The sequence below is a fragment of the Hydra viridissima genome, unplaced genomic scaffold (assembly GCF_058129835.1).
Source record: "Hydra viridissima isolate aposymbiotic clone 2 unplaced genomic scaffold, HvirCarnegie_v1 scaffold_12, whole genome shotgun sequence".
NCBI lineage: Eukaryota > Metazoa > Cnidaria > Hydrozoa > Anthoathecata > Hydridae > Hydra > Hydra viridissima.
In genome coordinates this window covers 6,923,508-6,935,817 of record NW_028324311.1, presented here as the reverse complement: position 1 = coordinate 6,935,817, position 12,310 = coordinate 6,923,508, and the positions used below count along the sequence as shown (strand labels likewise).

Genomic DNA, 12,310 nt, shown 5'->3' with positions numbered 1-12,310 from the left:
GATTAATAAACAAAATTTTAAAATAGCATCAAAATTATTTTCTATTAGATTATGCTTAAAGGTAATAATAGTTAAACATAAGTTAATATGAGATTTATAAACATTAGTCACAATAATAAGTAACAAGTATGTGCGAGTTTTCTCTGGTTATTAAAACAAAGAATACTCCTTTTCACCACAAATAACATGTAAAGAATTGAACATAGAGTAAATAGCTTGTTTTTACATAATGCTAATTATGATAGCAGGATTAGAATAGTACTGATACTTATGTCAGGGTTTCTAGTATAATGCCTAAAGTTTTCATGCTTTAAAGATTTAGAAGCTCCTATGTATTATAAGACTTATGCCAAATGGCCCTAGTGGCTCCGCTCTGATATGGCTTGACTTGACCATTTGGAGAAGTGGTTTTCATACCTGAGAAAGGTCAACGTCACAAGCTTTAAAGAAGGAGGATTTTAAAATTTACTTAATGTGACTGCTGTTGAGAATGTAAAGTTAAGTCTAAAAAATACAAACCAATTTAATGTTTTTTTTATATATATAGAACCAGCTTTTTCAACCCAATCTTGCCCCTGGTTTTGTCAATGGAAAAGCCACGTAACTGTTAACTTGTTGCGTCTTTTTTCCAAAACTTATTAGTACAATGTTAAAGGTCCTCCATATAAAAATTCAAAACTGAAAATAAACTGAAGAGCTTTACTTACTCAAAGCTGTTCTAATTCAGAAATTAAACATCTCCTTCACTCTAAATATAAATCAAGCATAACTTGATGCAACTTTTATTTACATGATCTTTGTTAAATGAGTTTATTTGAATAAAACCTACCACTGGTTTTCTAACTGCATTATCGAATACATCAATTCGTCCTGTTATTAATAGGGTAACATTTTGTTATTAATGAAGGAACATTCGAGCATAATTATAATTTGAAAACTGCAGCATTAAAGCTATTAAATACACCCCATGTAAACTTCTTTTACTTATTTGCATAAAGGTTCCAAATTGAATTTGTAAAGTTTTTTTTAAAATTTTTTACATAAATTAAATAAAAAAGTTGTTTGGAATATTTTTTTTATTTAATTTATGTAAAAAATTAAGCTTTTCTCGTTACTAGACCACAAATGTTGGAGTTAAATACTATCGAGGAATTTTTTTTTTGTAAAAAAAATCTATGAAATAGTTGGAAAAGATCCGTACATCGGTTGACGTCAACTTATCAGGTAAATGTTAATGGTCTGAGCTAAAAGAATCAGAGAAGAATTAACAGTGAGAAATCAACTTATCATTTTAATTAAAAGCAATGGTTATTATTGAAAAACCCTAGGGTTTATGTTAACTAAAAATACAGTTTAATGTTTTATTTTGGCTACTGAAGAAATTGTAAGAAAAAATTATTAGAATATGGTATTTACCACAGTGAATTTTATTTTTTTAGACGGAAAAATATTTATATTTAATTACACTTTGTATTTTAATGTGTTAATATATAGCTTCTTGACTTACCATACCCTTAAATGGCCGTGTTTTATATTTTACAAGTTGAAATTCTATATGCAAAATTTAGTATAGGAATATATTTTGCAGTCCATAAAAATTTTAAAATACCATCAAACTCGAAAATGTTCATGGATTTTGAAATGTCTTTTCAAAAAGAGCATATTTTACAAGGCCATTATGATGAAACAAACAAAAAACATTTTTTCCCTCACTACCCAACAAGCTATCTCTGTGACACCATAAGCATAATAAATGTCTGCTCATACACTATGTTGTCTTATGTTTTATAACTATTAGCTCTTTTAACAAAAATTGGATTTTTAGGTATATTAATTAGTCAATAATTCTTATAAATGTTTTTTGTGCTATATTGACAATTATGGCTACAGGAGGAACTCTTCAGGTACCAGATTTTTTTTTCTAAAAAGATAAATTAGACTTCATATTTTTTAAGAAACTGTAAATTATTGACTGTTTTTATAGTGAAATTTTTTTGATAAGTTAGCTTTATCTAAGTATGAATAAAATTCACAGAAATTAAGGACATAAGATACGTTATAATTAAATGTAGCTTTTACTAATATTTTTTATCATTCTTAAGAAAACTATTAATGAAAATACATAGAAGGTTAAAAGTTTAAAATGATAGTTTTAGTGTTTTTTAATAAAAATAAGATTTCATATTTATTATTGGGAATTGTATTCTTTATCTCTTAAAAGCTGCTTTTTTTTTTTTTTTTTTAGATATTTACAGTTAATTGATAAATAAATATATTGAAAGAAATATATATATTGAGAATAAAGTAAATTAAAACCAATAAAAAAAAGTTAATAATTGTTTTCTTGTTATATTTATTAAACACTTCAGCCTTGATCTTTATCAAATACCTTGTAAATCATGGGAATATGTATGTATGTATGTATGTATGTATGTATGTATGTATGTATGTATGTATGTATGTATGTATGTATGTATGTATGTATGTATGTATGTATGTATGTATGTATGTATGTGTGTAGATGTGTGAATATATATTACTTATTTAAGTAAGTTGACTCCTGTTGTATATTAGCCTGTTAAATGTCCTCAGCCTGAAGTTACTTTTGGTTTCCAGTATTCTATCCCTTATTTTTGTTTTTATGTTGTTATTATAATCTTTAGAAAGCTATTGATCTTGTAACCAAAGCTACAGAGGAAGATAAAAATGGCAATTATGCTGAGTCATTACGCTTATATGAACATGGCGTGGAATACTTTCTTCATGCAATAAAATGTTTTTTTTATTTTATTTTTCTGTTTTGTTAATATAGTTAATGAACTTATGGTATTTTTTCTATTTTAAGTAGCTAAGCTAATCTAATGTTTTCTATGTTATTGTTTTTTTTTTAAGATGAAGCTCAAAGTGATAAATCTAAAGAAAGTATTCGTGCAAAATGTATTCAATACTTAGATAGAGCTGAAAAGCTAAAGAAATTTCTTGCTGAACAAAATGGTGATAAAAAGAAACCTGTTAAAGATGGTGGAAGCTCCAACAAGTTAGTAAACTTTAGATATTTTAAATCTAAAAGTTTTTTAAATTAGGTTCTGAATACTCACTTGTTATTAAGTATGCAGAAAAGAGGTCTGTATTGCTTAAAATTTTAGGGACCAGCTGTTTAAGCATAAACTTTTTTGATTTCAGTTCAACTCATTAATTTTTTTCCTAGCTTGTTTTCTATTTTTTATGTTACGTTAATTTTCATTATCAATTATTTATGAATGTAGACCACTCTGTTATATATTGGTTCTCCATACTTTGCTTCCAATTAATACACATTGTTGTGTTTCACTATAAAACATCTTAAAATGTAAAAATAGATTATAGCAGCATATTCAAACTTTTATAGTTAATAGATATCACATAAAAGGTATCAAAGCTCTAAAATCATTGAACTATCTTATTCAGAGAGAAAACAGGTCTGGCAGTATTCTAGCTACAAATTTTTTAGTCTCCACAGGAGCCTAACTATTTTATTAAAAATAAGTTTATTTAAATATTTTTCTAATTGCTTTTTTGATTGACCAATATGATTCTCAGCATGATAAGAACTCTATTTGCATTGATATTAAAAGATATAATACATTTCTTAAAGGAAATAGCCATAACTTCTTTGCTAGTGAAAAAAAATTTCAGAATGATTTCCAAAAAGTAGGTATTTTGCTGAGTGTAAATGAATGCTTTTGCAAACTCCACTTTCGTGGCATTTGTTAAAATAAACCAACAACATTTTTATATTATGTTTGTAAATAAAGTTAAAGAAAATAGTTTTGATTTTTTTAAAAATCCTAACTTTTTTCCTTTAAATTTTTTGTTTTACCTTTAATTGCCTGTTTTAAATTTGAACATTTACATTTTTTTAATTAGAGAAGTATCCTTAGCTAAGTTTATTGATCTGGTTTTTCTTTTCAGGAAAAATAATAGTGATAGCGATGATGAAGGCAGTGAAAGCAAAAAGTTCAAAGATCAACTCGGTGGTGCAATTGTAGTTGAGAAACCAAACATAAAATGGAGTGATGTTGCTGGTCTTGAGGCTGCCAAAGAAGCATTAAAAGAAGCTGTAATTTTGCCAATCAAATTTCCCCATTTGTTTACAGGTTTTTAGAAATTTTCATCTTTTGAAATTATAAAGAAAAATATTTAAAGCAAAGCCAGTTGCAGTGTCAGCATCCAGTTGAGAAGTTTTTGTAACTTTATGCATTTTTACTTATAAAAAAAAAGTTTTTTAAAAAAAATCATGAAGGATATTGCTTCAAATTAACTTAATATGGCCAATGTTTAAGTGCAATCTCAATCACTGCATAGTTTTTGCAAAACACTCAAAAATTGATTTTAAAGTATTTTAATGTGTTTTTTAATCTTTTAACTTATTTTTATTTGCAATAACAGATTTTAGATTTTTGTTTTCTTTATTTGATATAAATTACTAAATAAATAGTGATATTCTTGTGAAAACTATTTATAGGTAAGCGTACTCCATGGAAAGGCATCCTTCTATTTGGGGTAGGTAACTTTGCAACATCATATTCTTCTAAGGTTACTAAAAGTTTATTTTCTTGAAAAATTATGATAACAATTAAATATTTGTTTAAAATTTTAATTTTAAAGGAAAGGTTTACTCCAAAACTAGACAATTATCAGAATAAAACAAACTGTTATTTTGTATCAGTGTTTATAAAATTTATGGAAATCATAAAAGATTGTGGAAATTTGTAAAAACCATATAAACTAAAACAGCAGAAAAGTAAAAAATAAAAATAATTTGTTCAATTCTTAAAATTAATTATTTGTGATCTATCATGGGTTTAAGAGAAAAAAAAAAGATTTCACATAATCTTAAGAAGTAAATTGATCATCTTTAGGATTCATAGGTAAAAAGTATTGCTTCATAATTAACTATTTCCTTTAATGATTGGTACTTTTTAATTGTAGAATAAGTGAATGTGTTTTCTTTTATTGTCGATCTGAGAATGTGAAGACACCTGATAAAAGATAATAACTATTTTTGGCTGTTTTGAAAAAAAGAAAAGAAAATATATTCAAAGAAAAGAAAATATGGAACACTTGCTGCCAAAATCAAGCAAAATGAACTTTATTATAGCACCTCACCTACAAAAAATTATGGTTATAATGGAACCACTATTTCAGCTTAGTGTAAGCTGTGAGCTAGAATAATAATGAGTCATGATGAGAACCTCATAAAATGATTGAATTACGCAGTAAAGATAAGGCATTAATCACTGATACTGGTTCACTTTTTTCATATTATCATCTATGTAAAAAGGAAAATCTGAAAGAAAGAAAAAGCAGCCAAGAATTTTTTTTAAGACTTGGTATAAACCATGAAGTAAGAAAGGTTGCTTGTGAAAGTCAAACAATGTCTAGTTAAGATTACACAGTTTGTAATACCTATTTATAAATAAATAATCATGTATTATTAATATTATTATATTTATTAATATTATTTATTAATATTATTCCTCTTTACAATAATGTAAAGAGGAATAATATTAAATAAAAATAAAAACAAAAAACCATTACAGTTACTTGAAAATATTACAAATAACAGCCAGTATTGCCACTCGGTGTAAAACTGACAAGAATTTTTTTTTACAATTACTACATACTAGTTGATGTATAAACAAAAGCTTTTTTTGTGTGTCCTTTCATATTAGATTTAATGTTTCAGCCTCCTGGTACTGGTAAGTCATACTTAGCTAAAGCAGTAGCAACAGAAGCTAACAATTCAACATTTTTCTCCATTTCATCATCAGATTTGGTTTCAAAATGGTTAGGAGAGTCTGAAAAGTGAGTAAGAGGGTTATTTTTCAATTTTAATGCTACACTTAAAAGCTGATGGTTTAATTTTGTTTACATAAAGAATAGGATTTTGATAAATTGTAATGCAACTATATTCAGTCGACTCTATGGTTTAGGATAAAAAGTAAGTACTTATCTAATTACTTCAGACTTGAAGCTTAGTCAGTTAGGTGTTGACTCGATTTTTCTTTTTTCCTTTTTTAAAATGCATTTATAGGAATAGTATTCATGTTTATAATGTGAAAAATTATCTACAATAAATGCGTTCCTTAAAGGATGCTTACTTTTCAAGTCTCTCTAATCTTGCAAAAATTTTTGGCCTGTGAAGATTTAGTTTTTAAAAGTTTATTTTTTTTAGGTTAGTGAAAACATTGTTTCAACTTGCCCGTGAAAGTAAACCTTCCATTATATTTATTGATGAAATTGATTCACTTTGCTCAGCTCGTAGTGACTCTGAAAGCGAGTCTGCACGAAGAATTAAAACTGAATTTCTTGTTCAAATGCAAGGTTAAATTTTTTTACAGCGATTGCAATTATTATACAGCGGAGAAAATAGAATTAGCCTCACCTTTATTTTTTGTTCTAATTTAACAAAAATTGCAGGTAAACAATTATGAAATCTACTTTATTTCTTGTTACTTCTACTACAACTAAAAAGTTTATAAATTGGTATGTTTAATTAATTCCAAATGGAAAAAAAAATTAAAAATATTCAATTTGTGGAGAAAATAGAATTAGCCTCATTAGCGTTATATACAAAAAATAAAGAAAATATTTTGTTTTTTCGCTCATTTAGTATTTAGTATAGCTTCCTGAATTTTTAATGACTTCAAATATGCGGTTTGACATACTAGTCACAAGATTTTGGATAGTTTCTATAGATATTTCATTCCAAGCTTCTCTGATACGAGTTTTCAGCTCCAAGGTGCATTCAATTGCTTACCATTTTCATAAACCTTTCTAGAAAGTATTCCCCATAGATTTTCAATTGGGTTAAGGTCTGGACTACGTGCGGGCCATTCCATTACGTGAATATTTTTTTCTCTAAACCAAGCTTTTGTAAGCTTTGAATTATGGATAGTAGCATTATCTTGTTGGAAAGTGAAAGTTTCACCCATCAATTCCTCACCATGTTCAAGTAAACTTATTTCTAATAAGTCAATGTAGTCCTGTGAATTCATTTTTGTTGAAATCCATGCCAGTGGAAGTTTTCCAGCAAAGGAAAAAGCCCCCCAAACCATAACATTTCCACCCCCAAAGTTACAACTCATCCGAGTTTCTTTCTCTTTTCGAAGATCGTGCCAGTAATATTGATAGCCATCAGGACCATCTAGATTGAACTTTTTTTCATCACTAAAGAGAACTTGATGCCACTCTTCTTGCCAAGACATGTGTTCTTTCGCAAATTGTAATCTAACTTTTTTATGACGAGCAGTAAGTTTTGGTTTTGGTTTACGCTTTTTCCAAACTGTGTTTGGATCTTCATGTAAGATTTGTCTCACACGTTGAACAGATACAGGTAATTTTAAATCAGCACGAATTTGAGATGCAGTCATGTGCTGAGCAGCAGCACGACGTACAATAACTCGTTTAGTACGATTATCAATTTTACGTTTGCCACCACTTCCCTTATAGGCTCCATAATTAACGCCAATCTTGAAGTAATTGTTAACCACTTTTGGAGATCTTTTAATTTTCTTTGCAATTTCCCGATTAGATAAGCCTGTATCTTTGTATGCTTTGATTACTGCGAATTCTTCATTCGTTAAACGCTTACCATGTCCCATTTCAAATAAAGGTATCAAAAACCAAATGTTAAAAACTTTATGAGCACTGATTTCACAGTCTTTGTTTAACTTACAAATAATAATAAAAAACTAACTCACAAATGCGTATCACCAGATCAAAATATACAAGTAAACTGAAAATAATTATTGATGAGGCTAATTCTATTTGTTACCGCAAATATCAAGTATTATACATTTTATGGTTTTATCAAATGTTCCGCAATTTAATTATGCTATATTATAATCTAAAAAGTTGTTGTTTGTAACAGTAATTATATGTGTGTGGATACAAAAGTTGTACCGCACAAACTTGTTTACAGATTTACAAAATATTGGATCAGCACATGGTGAGGCTAATTCTATTTTCTCCGCTGTACAACCCTTTGAATTCTGATGATTAACTACAAACTGCTGATTTTGGAATTTTGCTGTTTTGTGTTGTTTTTGTATTTGACATATTTTATAGTGATTCATCTACGAAACTCATCAACTTAACATGCTTATTAACAAAAACTAAATCATTTAATGTGGTGGTTTAGTTTGTAATCTAAATTAGTTTATGAATTGCTAAATGTTTTTTTTTGTAAGATTTTTTTTCAGCAGAAATTTAATTTTGGTTCTGATTTACTATTTACAAATTTTCTTAAATAAAACTCTTCAAAAAATTTTTGAAGATTTTTTTTTTGAAGTTTTCTTAAATAGAAATCTTCAAAAAATTTTTGAAGACTTTTATTTAAGAAAACTTGTCAAATTAAGGATTGAGAAAGTTTTAGTTTTATTTCCTATGATTTAAAGGTGTTGGAACAGATAACGAAGGAGTGCTTGTACTAGGTGCCACAAATATTCCATGGGCTCTAGATAGTGCTATTAGAAGAAGGTGTTTTAAAATTATAATTATGTTTTTTTATTAAGAAATGTTGAGAGAAATTTTAATTGTTTTTTTTTTTTAAGTGTTAAAATATTTATTAGAGTTATTATGCTAATTTATATTGTTTAGATTCGAGAAACGTATTTACATCCCATTACCAGATGCACAAGCTCGAACCTCTATGTTCAGTTTACATATTGGTTCAACGCCTCATTCATTAACACAAAATGACTTCAAAGTACTTGCACAGCGCTCTGAAGGGTAAATAGAGCCTTAACAAATTTAAAAGTAAAAAAATGTTATATGCAGTAATTGTTTTTTTCAATGTAGTTTGTATATTTTGTGTTTTTGTGTGTGTGTGTGTGTGAGTGAGTGAGTGAGTGAGTGAGTGAGTGAGTGAGTGAGTGAGTGAGTGAGTGTGTGCACATATATGTAACACACTTGAAATATGTAAAAATGAAAGTTAATCTAGTTAAAAAATAATTAAAGTTAATAAGTAAAATTCTAAATTAACATAGTTTGGTGTTAACAAAATCAAGTAAAGTATTTAAAATCAAATATTTTATAATAACAAAAAAAACTAAAAAACAAAGTAAAAAATTACAAGATTTAAGTAAGTCTAAACATAAGTTTCATTTAAAAAAAACTCTCTTTTGATCTAATCTCTTTTTTTTTAAGAGCATTTGACCTACCAAATTGTTTATGGTTTCGAGTGATATATTGTCTCAACTATCTTTTAAGAAGTTCCAAATAACCTCCTTTAATGAAAGACACCAGTTTACTGTCTAGCTCATCCCATTGAAGTGCAATAGGGTTAACATCAGGACTTTGTGAAAGCCAGCCACAACCCCAGAGTTTAAGAAACATCCCCAAACAAATGATAAAGCCCAAATTTTTGTCTGTTGCTTCAACAAATGTAAACTCTTCTTTTTGAACCAAATTCTTTCTTATTTTGAGTCTGAAGTAATGGTTTTCTGATAACAGTTTGACCAAACAGATTAAACTCATAGATTTAATTATAGTAAGAGATACAGGTTTATTCTGAGTTTTGTTCACTTAATTGCAAATTTCTGGTGCTGTGAGTTGTCTTTTGATTTTTGGTAGTTATAATAAACTGTTCTTTTCTTTTTGTGGCATCTGGCTTTCCTGACATTAACGACATTCACTTTGTCTGTATTGATGTATTGCACAATGAACACAACTTTTTGATGATTTCAGCTTTACTGATTGTGCAAAATAGCACATCACTTTTCAAGACTTTTGTTTCACAAACTTTTCCAATTTTGAGATGTCTTAATTTTATAATAGATATGATACTTAATAAAAATAATTGAAATATGATACATGAAGCAATAAAAATAATTGAAATTCATGCTTAACATTAGTTTAATTAGCCAATAAACAACAATAAACCCCCTCAATAACCCCCCAATAAAGCACCTAGTGGTTACATTGATAATTTTAGACATTTTGGATATATTATTAAATGCACACATTTATAAAAACATCGTGCGAATGTCGAAAAGCATGTAATATTAATTTCTCAATTTTTCTACTGAAATTTTTGTTTTCATTAAGGTATTCTGGTGCTGATATTGGTGTTGTAGTTCGCGATGCGCTTATGCAACCTGTCCGTAAAGTACAATCTGCAACTCACTTCAAGAAAGTAAATATTTACCACTCCTGGAACAAATTTATTGTCAAAAAAAAGCGAAGTATTTTAATACAAAAAAAAATTATTCGTGCTTTTTAAAAAATTCGAGGTTTTTTTAAACCAAAAATTTTCTGTTAGAGATTTTAAGTAACTTTTTTTTGTCAGGTTAGCGGACCTTCAAGAGAAGATCCCAATGTAATTGTTGATGACCTACTTTCTCCATGTTCACCAGGTTATTTAAACTTTAAAACTGTATAATATGAAACTTACTTAGAGTTGTTTTGTATACTCGTCAGATTGTAACTGAATGATAGTTACATTATCTCTTCCTGTTTTTCTTAGGCGATCGTGGAGCAATCGAAATGAACTGGATGGATGTTCCAGGAAACAAATTACTTGAACCTGTAGTTTCCTTCGTAAGTGTTTTTCACTTAAACTTTTTAAGAGAGATTAAAGAAACGTGTTTCATGCAGAGAATATTAACAATGCAGGTTATGTTTAAATTTTACTGAAATTTAGATGAATTTAAAAAAAATGTTTCGTAATATACCAGTTAAGAAATCCTGTAATATTATAGTTACATAATAAATTTTCGCGCCTGCTTTTTGGTTGAAAATTAATTATATCTTCAGAGAGATCAGCTTTTATTTTAATGATATTTTTAGTCTGACATGAACCGTTCGCTAGCCTCTATTCGACCAACTATTAATGAAGATGATTTAACAAAGCTAAAAAAATTTACGGAAGACTTCGGACAAGAAGGATAACCAAACAGAGCGAAATAAGCTGCTGAACATTCTACTTGAAGTTTAGTAGTTCACACATTTTCATGACTCGGATCCTTTTTAGTGAATTATAGTTTAAAGCGTTTAACAATTTGGGTATAACTTTTAAGTCAAGTTTAATTTTCCTCTTTCCCCCTGTTGGTAAATAATAAAATTATTATTATTTTTTTTGTTTGTTTTAAAATGAAAACTTTCTACTTCTTTCACCCTTTTTTTTTTCTCGCTTTATAGTATTTTAATAGAAACTTTTTGTAGTATTAAAAGGTTTTTCTTGATTGAAAGTGTAATTTATAAACAAGGCGAATTTTGTATCGAAAAACGTTACAATGAATAATAAGTCGGCTTTAAATAATTTTTATTTGTTTACTAATTGTAACTATGTGTCACGAGTTGTTGCAATCTTTGACTTAAAAATAAACAATTATTCTATCTAATTGTAATCTAGTTTCAAAGGCATAATGACAAATCTCATGAGCTATTGACCGGTAATCCTTTAGAACTATCAATCTTAGCAGTTGAGTGGTTGTGAGCACTGTATTTTAATTAGTAACATTAAAAAACTTACCAAAATTCAGCGTAAAATCTTAAATCTGGCGTAACAACACTATTTTCAAAATGTGTTTCTATAAAAAAAACCTCTAAAATTCGTGTAGGCATAGAGATCATAGTAAACCCAACTATGATTCCTATTAACATAAGTAAAAAAAAAATCTTTAAAAATGAGGAGCGCTAACAAAAGGGCACCATAAAAGTTTCATAAGGCTTAATATGTGAGAACAAAAACATCTGAAAAATTCGGTGAAAGATCTAATGAGATATTTTATAATCATCGATGATAATCATAAAAACCATAAATCCTCCTAAACTGCTGTTTTGGTCTGTTATAAGTAGCCATGGGTTTGAGCGCTTCTACATTGGTGATGGATATATGAACCAAGGCCAGTACGAGAAATTTCTTGAGACTCAGTTGCTAGGTTTCCAAACTCGAAATATTCATGCAAAATGTCACTCAGCAAAGTCCATTATTTCAGTTTGACAAACGGATATCTTCGTTTGAATGGGAATCAACTGATCTTGATCCAAAACAAAAAAGAAGCTTAAAAAAAGATTTTTTTTTTTTTAAAAAAAAAAAGTGATTTCTAGAACCATTGCCTCAAGTTAAAAAAATTAAAAGAAGTTAAACTTACAAATAAATATTGTGTTAAAAAAATTATTTTCATTTAAATCAATTTAATAAACCTAAATGACAAAATTTGCTAAAATAATTTAGGATAGGCTAATAGTTCGATCAAGGGCTGTGTATTAGGGTATACACACACACACTCACACACATATATCACCGAATTATATTATATTA

General features: G+C 27.9%; 1 protein-coding gene across 1 annotated transcript; it reads left to right on the top strand.

Annotated features, from left to right (window-relative positions):
- The first annotated feature begins 1,792 nt into the window (after positions 1-1,792).
- Positions 1,793-11,302, top strand: LOC145193847 (vacuolar protein sorting-associated protein 4A-like). The gene is made up of 13 exons (XM_090068572.1): positions 1,793-1,904; positions 2,664-2,775; positions 2,893-3,037; positions 3,952-4,136; positions 4,505-4,542; positions 5,729-5,847; positions 6,218-6,366; positions 8,442-8,523; positions 8,644-8,775; positions 10,093-10,180; positions 10,334-10,400; positions 10,511-10,584; positions 10,834-11,302. Exons 1-13 carry the CDS (start codon positions 1,881-1,883, stop codon positions 10,933-10,935), a joined length of 1,317 nt encoding a protein of 438 aa, XP_089924698.1. The 5' UTR covers positions 1,793-1,880; the 3' UTR covers positions 10,936-11,302.
- Positions 11,303-12,310: the final 1,008 nt, after the last annotated feature.

Coding starts and splice junctions, on each gene's coding strand:
- LOC145193847 (XM_090068572.1), top strand. CDS start 1,881: ATGGCTACAGGAGGAACTCTTCAG. Junction 5,848..6,217: donor TGGTTAGGAGAGTCTGAAAA/GTGAGTAAGAGG, acceptor TATTTTTTTTAG/GTTAGTGAAAACATTGTTTC. Junction 6,367..8,441: donor ATTTCTTGTTCAAATGCAAG/GTTAAATTTTTT, acceptor TATGATTTAAAG/GTGTTGGAACAGATAACGAA.